This window comes from Larimichthys crocea, chromosome XII (genome assembly GCF_000972845.2).
Source record: "Larimichthys crocea isolate SSNF chromosome XII, L_crocea_2.0, whole genome shotgun sequence".
Taxonomy (NCBI): Eukaryota; Metazoa; Chordata; class Actinopteri; family Sciaenidae; genus Larimichthys; species Larimichthys crocea.
In genome coordinates, this window is record NC_040022.1 from 21676297 (window position 1) to 21690830 (window position 14534).

The following is a 14534-nucleotide window of genomic DNA, read 5'->3' on the forward strand; positions in this document are numbered from 1 at the left end:
ATAATAATAATAATAATATAATAATAATATAATAATAATATAATAATAATAATAATAATCTATTTTATTTCATAGGCACCTTTCTGTCACCTAACCCACTTTATTTAACCAACAATATTACATGAACATGACAAACTCAGACAGAAGAAACATAATAATCATAATTTAATTTTTTTATTGAGTTTTACATTTTACAAGATTAAACCAAAAACAGTGGGGAAAAAATAAATAAATAAAATAAGGCAATATCAAGATAAAGATGCACATCTTATTTTGACATAAACAAATAGAAAATAAATAAAATAAAAATACATAACAAGTCCAGACAGATCAGTCCATGCGCAAATTAAAAGCAGTTACCAGGAAACAACCCCATATACCGTTTTTGTTCCATGTGAAATTCACTAATAATCATACATTTTAAAGTCAAGTCACATCTCCATGAGAAACCAAACAAAAAAATGAGTGCTGTGGTGTATATCACATATCAAACATATAACAGATATAAAGAGGAAAGAGAGGAATGAGAGGAACATCAAATAAACAAAAATCAATAGAGGTGAACTCATATAAACAAGTAAATCCATACTAATTAAATATCACTGGAGACAAACATTTAGTCTCCAGAGCAGGGCTGACCAAATGAAGAAAATGTGAAGATATCCGGGGGCCAATACTAACATTAAAAAAATAAAAGTTACATACAAATGCACTGTTCTGTTTGTTTTTATTGTCACTGTTATCGTTTTCTTTCAAAATGACAGTGCAACCAACAACAAATCTAAAAAGAAGTTCTTCCTTTCTTTCACATCTGGAGTCAGATAACAAAGAATAAATTGGTATGGAATATGTTAAACTTGCATGAAGTTGATACAAATCTGAACCTCATTTTTATTCATTTTAAACATGACTTATTATGAGTAATGCAAAGTCTGTTAACATTTAAGTTTGAAACGTGTCACTCTTGCTCTTTCTCTTTGACAAAATAATTCAGAAAGTCATATTTTGTGTCACATCTTACAGCAGTTACGTCCTTAAAGCCAAATCTGGCAGCCACACAGTGTCTGACAATCCTAGCAGACCATAAATAATATATAATAAATGATTTACATAATTAATTATGCATTTATTATTATGTGATATAGAGCTGGAAGGCTGTAAGATATAATATGTGGTAACGTAGTAGTAGTTAATGCAAACATATAGATGGATGATCTGGTGCATATGTTGGTATTTTTATTTATGAAACAATATAAAGTATATTCCTGGACCGCATGAGGGCGCCTGGGGCCGTGCAGGCAGACAGAGCTGCAGATCCGTCGCCATCTTCAGTCGCTTCATTTCCGATCTGGTTGATATGTTGTCAGCTGTTTTATTCTCACTGGATTAACAGAGAAGCGCAGAAAATCATGGGGAGGAAGAAGAAAAAGCAGATGAAGCCGTGGTGCTGGTATCCTTTCACACCTCCTGTCTTTATCCAGACAGATGTCTCCTCTTGTTTACTGAGCTAACGTCAGCTGTAAGTGAACCTGATCTCTTCTAATAATAAGCATGCTGACAATATGCAGCCTGCATGACAGATATTAGAAATACTGTGACAGGACATTATACACAGGCGTTGTCTTTCTTGGATATCTTTAAGATATATATAAATATATATCTATGTATATAAGTGGGGTGTTTTTTGAGTATGCAAATGCAGCTCACGTTCAGCCTTTCAGCATTACAGTGCTTTGGCTTTCCTCAGCAGTGATCTCAGGTACTGTAACAGAGATTTTGATGATGAGAAGATTCTCATCCAGCATCAGAAGGCCAAACATTTCAAGTGCCACATCTGTCATAAAAAGCTCTACACTGGCCCCGGACTTGCAATCCACTGCATGCAGGTGAGGAAGCAGTGATATCGTCACATGAAATCATAAATCATGTGTTTGTGCACTAAAAAATTATAATCACTTCTGTTGTAGGTGCATAAAGAGACGATTGATGGAGTTCCTAACGCGATACCCGGAAGAACTGATATCGAGCTGGAGATATACGGCATGGAGGGTATTCCTGAAAAAGACATGGAAGAGAGGAGAAGAGTGCTGGAACAAAAGAACCAAGGTGCTGCCACCAGCGTCGCTTACTGTCCTGCCCTGTTGAGATCTATTCTGCAGACTTATTATGCTTGTTTTTTATTTACAGAGACTCAAAAGAAAAAGCAGAACCAGGACGACTCTGATGAGTATGATGACGACGATGAGCCCGGTCCCTCGTACCAGCAGCCTTCTGCAGGTCAACCTCAGGCTGGCTACATCCCCCCTATGACCCAGCCTGGCATGCCTCCTGGTTCTGGTGCTCCAGGGATACCACCGGGCAGCTACTCAGGTGGGAACTTGAACTATTGAGCTTATGCCAAATAATATATAACCTATTATATAGACAGCTGTTCTATGCATATTCCTGAGAACTCTTATGTAGTCCTACATATCTTTACAACCTCTGCTTTTGTCCAGTATTTAACCTCAGAGCTGTTGCTGACATAGTTTGCCCCGGTGCTGTATCTTTCAATTTTCCCTAAAGTACATTTCATGAATTATATTTTTTTACGTAGTAACACACTAGAGTTTATTCAATGAATCTCTTTTTATTTCAGGAATTCCCCCAATGATGCCCGGCGTGCCGCCAATGATGCCAGGAATGCCACCCGTACTGCCAGGAATGCCTCCAGGGTAAATCATTTTTATGAATCAAGTCATATTTCATGAATCCCATCCTCTTTATATATAAATGTTTGTCTCGTGTATTTAGGATGATACCAATGGGTGGGATGATGCCTCCAGGTCCAGGGATGCCTCCGATGATGCCAGGTGTGCCACCAGGTAATGTCCTGCCGGGATACACACACAATTATTCATTTAAAATCACTTTTTTAAAAAAAATAGAAGTTTGTAACTATGTTGTAACACTGCTGAGGCCTTACTTGTCCCCTTTATATAATGAATTTGTTCTGCTGGTGTCAGGCATGCCTCCTCCTGTGGCCCACCGTCCAGGCATCACACACATGGCTCAGGTCCCTCCAGCTGCGAACGTGCTGACTAGACCTGCTGTTCCTGCCGCCACCGCACCCTCAGCCCAGCCTGATGTCACAAAGCCTCTTTTCCCCATTGCTGGACAGGTAAAATCACCATTTACTGTTTACTTTTTTAAAATAAAAATCTCCCTCATCACTCTGATGGGGCAGAAAATGAGATCCTCCTGATGGAGCAGGGATGTTTGCGTAGCTCTCTGTGCTCACACAGACTGTGAGACTTCCATTTTATTTACGTTTCCTATCCTTTACTCTTTTCCTGTGCTGCAGATGGCCAATCGTGTTGCAAGTACAAGTACAAGTGCAGGCTCATCAAGTGCAGACTCTCAGTCCTCCTCCCCCAAAGCTCTGTTCCCTATCACATCACAAGTACGCAGCTGTCTGCCTGCTTTACTCTTGACAACCTGCAGCTTTACAATTGGCATGCACACAGTCGTGTATAGTTTGCCTGTGGTGTACTTGGGCAGATTAATTCTGTTTTATTTGCCAAGATGTCAGGTTGAAAATACTTTAAACACTTCTGTAAACATGCCTTTGTTTGCTTTTTTTTATTTGCTACGCTCATAGAACACTAAAAATCTGCTTAATCGCCTCAGCACAATCAAAAAATGGAGAGTTATGCAGATTTGCAAAGTGAGCTGCTTTTTTTTTTTCTGAACCGCTGTAAGCAAATATAGCACAGCATGCTCTTATGGATTTGTTTTCTTGCAGGCTCCACAAAAGGTTTTCACTCTAGTCATACTTTAAACGGTTACTCTCCCATGTGTGAAACAACAGTATAACAGAAATAACCCGTTTATAGACTTGGCATTAAATCTAGGCAGCTTTTTTTTGTGTCATTTAGAAGAAAATCGAAAATAGCATTTCAGCAAGCTGTAATTCAAGCAGCCTGAGAGAAAACTAGTCTTCTCCACTTCCTCTTGGCTGTTTTCAGGCTTTAGAAAATCCAACCCGTGACGGTAGACTACCCTTTAATTGATGGTGTTGTACCTGCAGCCACAATTTAGGGCAGCATAAATTTTTGTAGGTGCAAAACAAAAGACATGTTGCTGTTTAATTCAAATGTAATTTGAAAGACTTACTGTGTAATATTGCAAAATCTGAGCACATAGAAGCAAAACGACTGCTTGGCTGTCACTTAAAGTGAAAGTGAGAAAGTGAAAGATATGTAAAAGCATTCACAGAAAGATGAACCCAGAGACAGGCCAGTCAAGATTTAAATGTATTTCATATAAACTTTGATAATGGGAGTAACCTCAGAGTATGACTATTCTATTTATCAGAGTCTCTCTAATCTGTTTTCCTTTTCTCTCCCCCTCAGAGTCAGCAGACAGTGTCAGGGTCTCCTCACGCTCCCCCCTCTACCTCTTCTGATCCCTCAAAGCCCACATTCCCGGCCTACACTCAGGCCACCGTAGCTGTGGCCAGCCCCAACGCTGGCAGCAGTACGGTCTCCAAACCTCCCTCTACTGTGACCAGTAAGCCTGCCACCCTCACCACCTCCAGTGCAACCAGTAAGTTGATCCACCCTGATGAGGATATCTCACTGGTGAGTAGTCCGGCTATAGCTGTCTCTCTTTTATAGTTTTTTTTACAGTAAGTAGCATTTTAAGAAAGAACAGTTTAATTATAGTGTATTTTTCTTCTTCATCAAAATGAATTATTCATTTTCTTATTGATTTTCTTCTGGTTGAGCTGCAGAATTTCAGTGTCAATCATCCCTCCTTGTTTGCTCTCTGTGTCTTTTATAGGAAGAGTTGCGGGCTCAGTTGCCCAGGTATCAGCGCAGTATTCACCGCCAAGGCCAGACTACTGCTGCAGCCCCGTCAGTGGGTCCCGTGGGTAGCATGATGACCCCTCAGCAGCCTGGCATGAGGCATCCCATACCTGGTATATATACGGCCTGTCTGTAGCTCAGAAAAAACAGAGCTGTTTATTGTTGTTTGTTGCTGTTTTTGGGGGTAGAAAACTGGACTACAGGGTGAGAATCTATCCAGCATCTCTATTATCTAAGCTTGCCCAAGTGATGACAATGTTGAGCTTTGGTCCAATCTCTCAACAGCTCTTAGATGGTTCATCATGAACCTTTGTACAGACATTGATTGTCCCCAGAGGATGAACCCTAATGAGTTTGAAAATCCCCTGACTTTTGTTTCTTTTTTTCCCCCTTTCCCTGATCAAATACCTACAAAACCAACGTGTTTAGTCCTAATTAGTGAATGTGCACATGCTGCACTTTATACCTGCGTCAGCATGCAAGCATCATTGTTAGCATGTTAGCATGCTGCTGTTACCATGTAGCACAAAGCACCGTGGTGCCTGATGCTGCGTTCACGTCATGTTGAGGTATCCTATCATACAGACATTATTTAGTCAACATCCAGGTTATTAGTTTGACTGAAAAACAACACGTTAGTTTGTCATAGAGCCTAAATTAAATACATAAATAAACAAAATAATAAATAAAAAAACACTTAATTAACTTAAATTTAAGGAATATGATGTTATGACGATGACGTAACTGTCACCTCTTATGACATGAATGTCGCATATAGGGTCACAGAGCTACTAGCATGACTGTCTGATTTTCTTTTGAATATAAAGTCAACATCCCTGTATTCTCTCAGGCCAGTATGGTGGTCCACCCCAGGGGATGCCGGGCTACATGCCAGGAGGGATGCCTCCATACGGACAGGCCCCTCCCGTGGTTCCCCCAGGGTACCAGGGAGCCCCCCCACGGCCACCCATGGGTATGAGACCCCCTGTCATGTCTCCCGGAGGCCGCTACTGAAGCCCGCCTTCCTCTCTTCAATAGGTTTGGACACTCAACCCTTTTCTAATGTCCTCAGCTGCTAGTAGACAAACCAGTAATGGTATTCTAGTGCGGCGACGTACTGTTTATTCTACTACTGATCTATGAGGAAGAGACACTGACTAAACAGCAAACAAAAGAGCTATAAAAGCATCACAGAGCGCATGGGAAATATTTACACTGTACCTAACCACGACTATGAACTGTTGTTTCAAACCATCTCTTGTTCTGTGGCTTTTTTTCCTTCTCATGTTTCATTTAGGTGTATAGAAGTGTAGTAGATATGGTTCGTAGTGTTGTGAAGGCGCTGGAGTTACATGGGCAGTACCCACCCTTTATCAAGGCAAGTTTTATGTAAATACATTTCTGTTCTAAGCTTAATCAGTGAGGCCTTCACAGCACGTTAGTGCTGTTGGACTTTGCGTCCCCAACTTTGTTTGGTGAGGGCTTCAAATAACTGTTCATTTATGTTTCATGTTCATAGTTTTAACCTTAAGTAGGCGGACTACTAAATGAAATGGTATATGTATTGTTGTAAAACTGTATTGTAATAAAACGTGGCAAAAATGTAAGACTCTTCTTTGCGGGATTTTAGTGGGAAAAGAGACGTCATGCAGGTTTGTACTCCAGTTCTGAAATGTGCTTTTGTTGTCTAGAAGATGAACACTATCTGTTTAACGTTAAATTAAAAATGTTTTTCTTTTTTATTTTATTGATGCTCTGTACATGGCACTGGCAGGCTAGCCTTTGAACGCACTGAGTGCATTGTACAGCTGCATAACTTCCGGGTCGCTGATGGCTGTAGTGCTAAAACCCAGATTTCTCTTCTCCCTGTAGCGATGCCATGGGGGACTGGCTGAGGCCGTGTCTCAGTGTAGCCCTGTTTCAGCCTGAGGCAAGTCTCACCATTTTCTGTCTTCTCATTCATTACCAGGGGCCCTCACAGCTTTACACTAGAGCTGTTGGATCTCAATGTCCCCAAACTTGCAGCAAGTTTGGTGAAGGCCCTTGTTTTTTGTGTTGTTGCGTTTCTTCAGGCATGTTAGCTCATGTGAATTATATATTCTTGTTAAGCTCATTGAACCTGTGTCCACCATTCTTGATTGGTGAGAGCATCAGGAAGCTGCGTTTTCATTGAATAACTTTATACCAAAAGTATAAAGTCATTACATGAAACTGTAGAAGCTTTTGATATTAAGTAGTCCTGCAGTTCCACAGCAGTCTCAAATATTGACGACTTGGTTGAAAAGTCAAATCATTTGCTAAGAGTCCCACATGCAGACACCATTAAGTCTGTCACTTACAGCCATGTGTGCATTACATGTTTGTTGGGAGGTTTGTGATGATGCTTTTACTACTTAATCCTGTTTGTTTCATCAGCTGTCCTCACTTGATCATTTGAATTTAACTACTTACATGAAGGAGAATCTCTGCCAGTAACAGGTTAGTTAAAGCTGTAAGTACCACTGCTGAAATTTTAATTTTTTTTACGTTGACCCTGTGTTTTTGTGTGCACACGTAACAAGACCTCGGTGGTCTTCTATGAAAAACATCAAACGAGCCCACAACAATGAAGCGTTTCACTCTGACGGCAGCCAAACTTTCAGTATAATCTCGAGGAATAACTGTAATAAATCACAGTTAGTGCTCGAGTGTGCTACACGTTTCTTTCTACCAGCTTTGCTTAATGTGACCAGCACAGTATTGATTTGAATTCTGTTGATTTAAACTGATGATTTGATGCTTTACACGAGTAACACAGGCAGAGTCTACACTGGTAAGTATGGGCTCATTTGTTAAATATGCTAATCCAGTTATTGTTGGACATTTTTGCTCAGACTCTGCTGCGTGAGAATATTGAATCAAGAAAATAAGGCTTATTAAATATCACACAAACGGGTTTTGACTCCTGAAGAATAGTTTTCTGACACATTTTCTTCTTCTTGCTGTTGTTTCATACCTTGTCTACGATACGATGATACTGGGACAGCTTAGAAGCTTTGGAAGATTTTTTTTTTTTCTGCTTTTAAGTTGTCAAAAAAACTGAAGCTTAATCATGAATGTTTGGATTTGACCCATCAAAGCACTCTAGAGGTTTTCATTTGTGATTCCTGTAGCAAAGTCTGAATGTTTACTGTTTCTTCTTGAATAAACCAGTTCATAAACCCAGTCTCTTTTTCATGTTTCCTCTATGTTAAACTTTTAGACAAAAATCAACCAGCAAGACGAGCCATTCAAGTTTTAAAACTTATTCCAGTTAAAGTTGTGTATTAGGAAAAAAGTAAATATTGAGCATGGAAATGCTATCTAGGATTGTATTAATAGTAATTCAACTAGGAAAATTGCTCGTGAATATCCTTTAATGAGGACGAAACAATTCCCTCCAGTTTTCATTCAGAAATATGCAATATAAATAAAGTAAATGCACGTCATGAGCTTTTTTATACATTTCAGTTATATCAGTTGTTTTTATTACACATAATTGCATTTGAAACATTGCATACAGGAAATTGAATATTTGAGCTGTCTAAAAGTTAATGCAAAATAAAAAGTGCTTCTGAGTGTAATTGATATAATTAGAAATTGTTTGCAGAGCTACCTTTCCTCAGTCCAGCACACGTCATCTCATTATGATTTGGTTTTCTTTCATAGTTGTTAAGCAGACTTTATATTTGCCAGAACATTTCTCTTTATTTGTAATCATCTGCTGGACCCTAATTAACCCATTAATTTAGATGTAGTTAATTTGTTGCCATGTGTTTAATATATTGTGATTATGAGTGCACGTTTCCCTCTGGTGGTCAAAGTGTGGAACTACATCTTCCCCATAGCAAAGCTTTTATTTTTAATGTTTTAACCGGAAATATCATTACGCTATTGTGTCTAGCTTAATGCAATTATTCACATAAAATTAATCTGATATATAATTGAGTAATTAAATGTATTGTTGCAGTTCTGCACCGTCACCACTAGAGGGCAGTGATGGTCAACTTTTTCCAGTACAAACCTTCAAAATAAAAACAAAAAGTGTTATTCAGAATAAGATTAATTACCCTTGTAGAGTGAGCTGTCATTACATTGCATCCCATGTAATTAAATTGAAAAGACACAAGGAGCTTACCTTTGGTTGATTTTAATGTTGCCATACCAACAAAATTAAAAAGCCATTGAAATATTGACCCTTTATTTATTTCATTCTTTGCCTATTTTCTGGTGAAGATCATCAGAGGGCCAATAGTTGCATTGCCACAAGCCATGTCATCTGAAACATTAAGTCAAAAAATATTTTAGTAGGAGAGCTTTTTATCGGGACATCTGCACAGAAACGTTTACAGCATACCTTCAGGGATCAGACGTCTCAGATTTGTCTTATTGTACCATTTCAGAGAACTTTTGTTACAGGTGCTATCACAACATCGACACACATCATCACCCCCATCCACATTTTGCCACCTGATGAGAAAAATGTACAGAATTATTTCTAAACAAACTTTGATACTATTTTACTCAGGGGTGGACATTTATCATCTGCAGTAGACTTGAGTCAGCATGTAGAAACACAGAGTGCAGACTAAGCTGTACAAGCCTTTGTATGGTAAACTAAAAAGGAGCCACAAAAGAAAAATAAATCACCTTGACTGTACATAATTGCAGGCCTTGTTGATGGGGCTGCTCCTCTGCATTTTAGAAGTAGCTTTCAGATGGCAAGTGATGAATATCTAAAAACAAAGATGACCACAGAAATATTGTCATAGCATTTCAAACATTTTAAATCATGTTTCTTATGAGTCGCTCACTGAGTTCCTCGTATCATGGTGAAACAGGAATGCATTAAGCCGCAGCTGAAGCGAGTAGTTCCTCGTTCTGGGTTGGAACTGAGTGTTAAACCCTCCATCTTTTGCATCAATCAGGCACCTGACAACAAACAAACATTTGCTCATGCACAGCAACCAGTTTGTTGTTCTCGTACTGTATTCTCAGCATCTCTTTTACCCATTGTTTTCAATGAAGTAGTATCTGGGGACTGATGTCGTGTCAGGCGACAGAGTGGCAACACAGCTGTCGATGAACAGTCGTCTTTGGACTGAATCAGGACCAGTGTAGGACGCCTCGAGGTGCAGGAGGTCTCCGAGGTAGAACATATTGGAGAAAGTCTCGCTTGTCCAGTCATCTAGACATGAAACACAAACATCACTACATGCATACACTAAACAAGAAGAAAAGCATTAGAGCCACACGTACCGGTCATCAGCTTTAGGGAGAAGGCAGGGCGCGCCTTTGCAGGAGCAGAGAGGCTCATGGACAACGACTGAGTGCTACTGCTCACAAAGTGTGTCCTGTGCCAGAAAGTTAACATGTCAGCCATTATGAAGATGTCTAAAAACACCCTACAAGTCAATGGTAACATCTCACCTTTTATAGTGACAGGAAACAGGAACTACAGTATGGGTCATCCTTGTAATGCCGTGGTAACTGGCAGCTGGTGAGATTACCAGCTGGTTTGAGTAGATCACAGAGTCCCCAGATACCTAAATATAAATACACGTTAAAATCTGGTAATAACTTTCACACACATAAATGAATGCAACATTATCAAGCAACGACAACTCACAGTTAATTTGGTGCCACAGTCCTGCAGCCCAGCTTCAATGACATATTCAGTGTCACCAGCAGCAACAGCTTGGCACTGACTGTTCTGAGAGGGCCTGGCTTCTCCCAAAAAAAGCTCACCAGGAGACACAAGACGCCCATTTTTATACAGGTCAGCCTTCACGGCAACGATCATGGACGTTTCTGTGCACTGCACACGGACGGTGGGTTTGTCATTGAGTTGCTGTCCTCTGATGTTTCCCGCATCAGTTCTTAACGCAGATTTATACTCTCTCCCTTCAGTGTCGATCATGGGTCCATCTTTTAAAGATCGAATGGCATCTGCAACACCGATGGTGACTGACAACAGCAGTGCCAGAGAGGCTGAGTGACCTTTGATCACCATCTTTTCCCCAGACTCCAAATGATACCGTTGTTTGAAGTAAGATGCAGAAAACACTGGAGATAATCCTCCCAGTATCTCAAAGGCTTCCCACTTCAGACCAGATCAGTCAAATCACATGTAGAGGACAGCTGGGAACAATTACTCATTAAGTGGTGTGGGAGAATTACTAAAAGCTGCAGTCACACTGAGATACATGCATCTGATTGGCCAACAGCCTGCATCAATGAATCCTATAGTTAATAGATGATCACTGTAAATACTGCCACATTTTATCTTAGTGTTTGTGACATTTTCATATATGAGATTTTTTTAAGACAGCGTTGGTACACGGCTGCAAAAATCCTTTAAAGACATCACAAGACACAAATTAATATGGATGTATATCCCAGAAATGAGAAAGCACCATCGCCAAATTACCCTTTAATCTCTAGTTATAATTATTTTCCAATGCCTGAAAATTCTGGAGGCTGTGATAACCAACTGAAGATGCACATTTTAACTTCTATGAATGTTTATGTTTGATAAACCAAACTAACTCAGAACCAGAATATTTTCATTAATGTTTGTTCCCATTTACAGTGTAGTATCCACATCTGTTCTGCACTTCCACTGAAACATCTTCTACTTAAGACTGTACATCTTAGTATAGACTGATTAAATTGCCACTGGAAGTACATCTTTTTGTAACTTACAAATCATAAATGAAATATTTGTCCAAATTAAAGTACATGTTTTGGAGACCTCCATGTAGCTGTACTGTAGATTTACTTGCATAGTAATTTGGAGTGGTTTGACCCGACTGATCATGTTAGGCAAACACTTTGGCACAACTACTAAGCAAAGTCTTCAAATTAAGTTAGTCCAGCAAATCAGTCAAACAATATTGTCAGGACCAAATATTTCAGTAATTGTCGGCTAAAAGCAGACAGCATGCAGACTAAACATCCAAGTTTTAAAAAGTTAAAATTTTGTTTCATTCATTACAAATAGTGTGCATAAGCCCAACACCATAAAGATCTCATACAGCCAGTTGTATTATGTTGAAGAATCAGTCAAATCAAGTGTAGTTTTAATTGTTTATTATCTCTTTGGGTCATCTGTATGTGAAAGGTCTGTAGCATTTGCATTTGACAGCGTTGTCACATCCAACTGAGCAGCGGGGCCGACGTCACTGAGTGCTGATGTGCCGTTCGTGTCCAGCACTGCGACATCTTTTGACTTCAAGGTGACCGCAGACTCTTCTAGAGGTGCCTCAACTTCACTTTCTGCATCTCCGTCTGCAAATCAGAGAAGTGTTAGTTTTGGATAAAAATGATAAGTGAAATTTTAAAGAGTTTCACAATTTACCTGTTAGATCTGTCCCACTTTTAACATCTTTATTCTCTTCAGGAGCAACAGTCTGAACTTCCACCTGGTCTGGTGCAGATGGACCAGGAAGCAGTCCCTTCTCCAGATCTAGGTGAACCACAAGTTAATGTTTGAGCAGAAGATTCATTGTGATCTTTATCAGGACCTAGAAAAAGGTCTACATTAGCAAAATAAGTCTTATGATTTAGAGTTTAACTCTTACCAACACTCTTCTCATTTACTCCACTTCTCCACTGGCTGCCGTACAGAGGTCTGCTGATTTTTTTGAGAACTGGAGGAAGCTCTTCATCAGGTATAGGCCCACTTTTCTTCATGGCTGGTAAGACCACCATTGGACCCACTGTCGCCTCCTGTTCCCACACTACATAGACAATGATACATCTTTACAGTATTACATCCAAACCTCTGTCTGACCTCTAATGGTCTAGTTGCTACAAGAAAACTACCTTTATTGGTCTCCAGTCCGCTCCTCCAGAAGGTTTCTGGTTTGTCCGGCTTCCCAAACCCTCGAGGACTGAACTGGTCAGTTTTGCTGGGCTTACTGCGGGTTTGGTCAATTTCATTTTGGCTTTGACAATGTCCACATAAGTAGTCATTCCCATCAGCTGACCGCCATCTGAACGAGATGGAGATTTCAGAGTTCACTCCTCTTGTTTTGATTACAAAATGATATTTGTTTCTGACTGCATAGCACTTACCTTCCATTTAGAAAAGTGCATGCTTTACTTGGTGCCTCTGCATTATTTACTGGTACAGCGTTCAGGTGACATGTGATGTAGAGCTGCAAGAAAAAAAACAAGTTAAAGAGTACATGGGCAGTTTTTGATACAAGTCAATTGAAGTGCAGCCTCACCTGTCCCCTGTCCTCATTATAAAACCTAAAGGCATCAATGACCAAGTGAAGCTTGTCATCCTGGGTCCTGGATAAGAAATGGGACCTTGAACCTGGAATGTGGGAGTCAACCAAGCAGCTGAGGATAAGAAAAGATTTTACAACTTCGTTAGCTCTTTTAACTTTAGTCATAACTTAAGATGATACTAAATATGCTACGATAGACCAAGATCTATAAATAATCAAGTGTTAATATCAAGTATTACACATACTTACCCATTTTCAATGAAGACATATCTGGGGACAGAGTATGTGTCTGGGTAAAGTGTGGCCACACAGCTGTTCATAAATACTCGGAGTCCCATGTGATGTCCGATTCTCAGGGATGCCTCGATGCTGATGGGCTCACCGAGGTAAAACACATTAGAGCTTCTTTCATATAGCCAGTCATCTGCACAAAAAAAAAAAAAAAAAAAAAAAAAAAACATGCAGGTACACACAGACAGTATAAGTAAATACACACAAAGTGACTGAAACCCACCGGTCATGATTCTCAAGTCAAACTCTAAGGTTTCCACTGCAGCTTGGGTAGACATGAAGGGGATCCAGGTGGGTGCAATGGAAGAACTGGACAAACTGTACTTCCTAAGAAACAGAAAAACATTAAGTAGTGAGTGTTGCCCAGATCCTCAAAGAAGAGCTTTAAAAAAAACAAAAGACACCCAAACAAACCTTTCATAATGACACTCAATGGGAATCACAGCCTCATCCATTCGAATCACTCCATCTGGAGAGGCCACAGGGGAGTATATGAGGAGGTTTGTGTAGACCAGGGAGTCTTGGGTCATCTGTGGATAGATGTGTTTAGAGCTAGAAGTTAAAATGTAGAATTAATGTTTGAGTGCAATACATGTAACATTACCCAGTGTTTGGTGCCACAGTCGAGTAGCCCAGCAATGATCCTGTACTCATCTCCTAAAGACGAGGTTGCTCTACAGAAATCACTGTGCTCCACTCCAAGGCGTAACTCATCAGCATTCACAGGAGCTCCGACTCCAAACATGTCAGCTTTGATAACAATCTCCAACGAGTCTGGATGGCAAGTCACTCCGACAGTGTTCACCTGCTCTCGTCCCTCAGCTGGAGCCTTTTGTTCCTCCTGCACCGTGCGCCTGGTGAGCTGAGGTCTTTGAAGTAAAGCATGCTGTGTGTAATGTTTGGGTGGAAAAGCTAAAGACGACCTAACGCAGAATCCTGATAATAAGAGTCCAACAAGGAGGTTGACCCAAAAATAAACAGTCTCCATGAATGTAACTCAAAACCAGCAAACTGGTCCAGAATGCAAACACTCCTCTTTGACCCACTAGACAGCAAACCAGCCTGAGTGGTGGAGCATTTTAAAGTGCAGGCGGACAATCAGCCAGCAGCTCTGCACATCTGAGTCTAATTATCT

At 40.1% G+C, this 14534-nt stretch overlaps 3 protein-coding genes across 5 annotated transcripts; 1 reads left to right on the forward strand and 2 right to left on the reverse strand.

Moving 5' to 3' along the window:
* Positions 1-1309: 1309 nt before the first annotated feature.
* Positions 1310-6716, forward strand: znf207a (zinc finger protein 207, a). 3 transcript variants are annotated; one of them, XM_019261876.2, is made up of 12 exons: positions 1310-1450; positions 1760-1886; positions 1968-2106; positions 2188-2370; positions 2639-2714; positions 2794-2864; positions 3006-3160; positions 3344-3442; positions 4395-4622; positions 4825-4963; positions 5701-5888; positions 6148-6716. In XM_019261876.2, the coding sequence occupies exons 1-11, from the start codon at positions 1410-1412 to the stop codon at positions 5862-5864; spliced, it is 1422 nt and encodes a 473-aa protein (XP_019117421.2). In that variant the 5' UTR covers positions 1310-1409; the 3' UTR covers positions 5865-5888; positions 6148-6716. The 3 variants fall into 3 exon arrangements, with proteins under 3 accessions (XP_019117421.2, XP_019117420.2, XP_019117422.2); XM_019261875.2 differs by having other exon boundaries at positions 5701-6716; XM_019261877.2 differs by lacking the exon at positions 3344-3442 and having other exon boundaries at positions 5701-6716.
* A 2288-nt stretch (positions 6717-9004) lies between these two features.
* On the reverse strand, positions 9005-11017 carry LOC109139895 (zona pellucida sperm-binding protein 3). The gene is made up of 8 exons (XM_019265031.2): positions 10498-11017; positions 10299-10414; positions 10128-10222; positions 9879-10056; positions 9683-9800; positions 9519-9604; positions 9226-9338; positions 9005-9147 (listed from the first exon to the last, which is right to left on the reverse strand). Exons 1-8 carry the CDS (start codon positions 10879-10881, stop codon positions 9089-9091), a joined length of 1149 nt encoding a protein of 382 aa, XP_019120576.2. The 5' UTR covers positions 10882-11017; the 3' UTR covers positions 9005-9088.
* A 926-nt stretch (positions 11018-11943) lies between these two features.
* LOC104929804 (zona pellucida sperm-binding protein 3) lies at positions 11944-14492 on the reverse strand. Its single transcript, XM_019261884.2, has 10 exons — positions 14004-14492; positions 13814-13929; positions 13623-13726; positions 13358-13532; positions 13103-13220; positions 12948-13030; positions 12696-12865; positions 12452-12610; positions 12229-12336; positions 11944-12158 (listed from the first exon to the last, which is right to left on the reverse strand). The coding sequence occupies exons 1-10, from the start codon at positions 14385-14387 to the stop codon at positions 11962-11964; spliced, it is 1614 nt and encodes a 537-aa protein (XP_019117429.2). The 5' UTR covers positions 14388-14492; the 3' UTR covers positions 11944-11961.
* Positions 14493-14534: the final 42 nt, after the last annotated feature.

Bases quoted from the DNA above. Each gene is read 5' to 3' on its own strand.
- znf207a (XM_019261875.2), top strand. From the start codon at position 1,410: ATGGGGAGGAAGAAGAAAAAGCAGATGAAGCCGTGGTGCTG. The intron at 2,865-3,005 runs GTAATGTCCTGC...TGCTGGTGTCAG, and splicing joins GATGCCAGGTGTGCCACCAG to GCATGCCTCCTCCTGTGGCC. The intron at 4,623-4,824 runs GTGAGTAGTCCG...TGTCTTTTATAG, and splicing joins CTGATGAGGATATCTCACTG to GAAGAGTTGCGGGCTCAGTT.
- LOC109139895 (XM_019265031.2), bottom strand. From the start codon at position 10,881: ATGGTGATCAAAGGTCACTCAGCCTCTCTGGCACTGCTGTTGTCAGTC. The intron at 10,415-10,497 runs GTGAGTTGTCGT...ATTTATATTTAG, and splicing joins ACTGTGGCACCAAATTAACT to GTATCTGGGGACTCTGTGAT. The intron at 9,801-9,878 runs GTAAAAGAGATG...GTTTGTTGTCAG, and splicing joins TACTTCATTGAAAACAATGG to GTGCCTGATTGATGCAAAAG.
- LOC104929804 (XM_019261884.2), bottom strand. From the start codon at position 14,387: ATGGAGACTGTTTATTTTTGGGTCAACCTCCTTGTTGGACTCTTATTA. The intron at 12,866-12,947 runs GTAAGTGCTATG...CATCTCGTTCAG, and splicing joins TGCACTTTTCTAAATGGAAG to ATGGCGGTCAGCTGATGGGA. The intron at 12,611-12,695 runs GTAGTTTTCTTG...TTGTCTATGTAG, and splicing joins CGGACTGGAGACCAATAAAG to TGTGGGAACAGGAGGCGACA.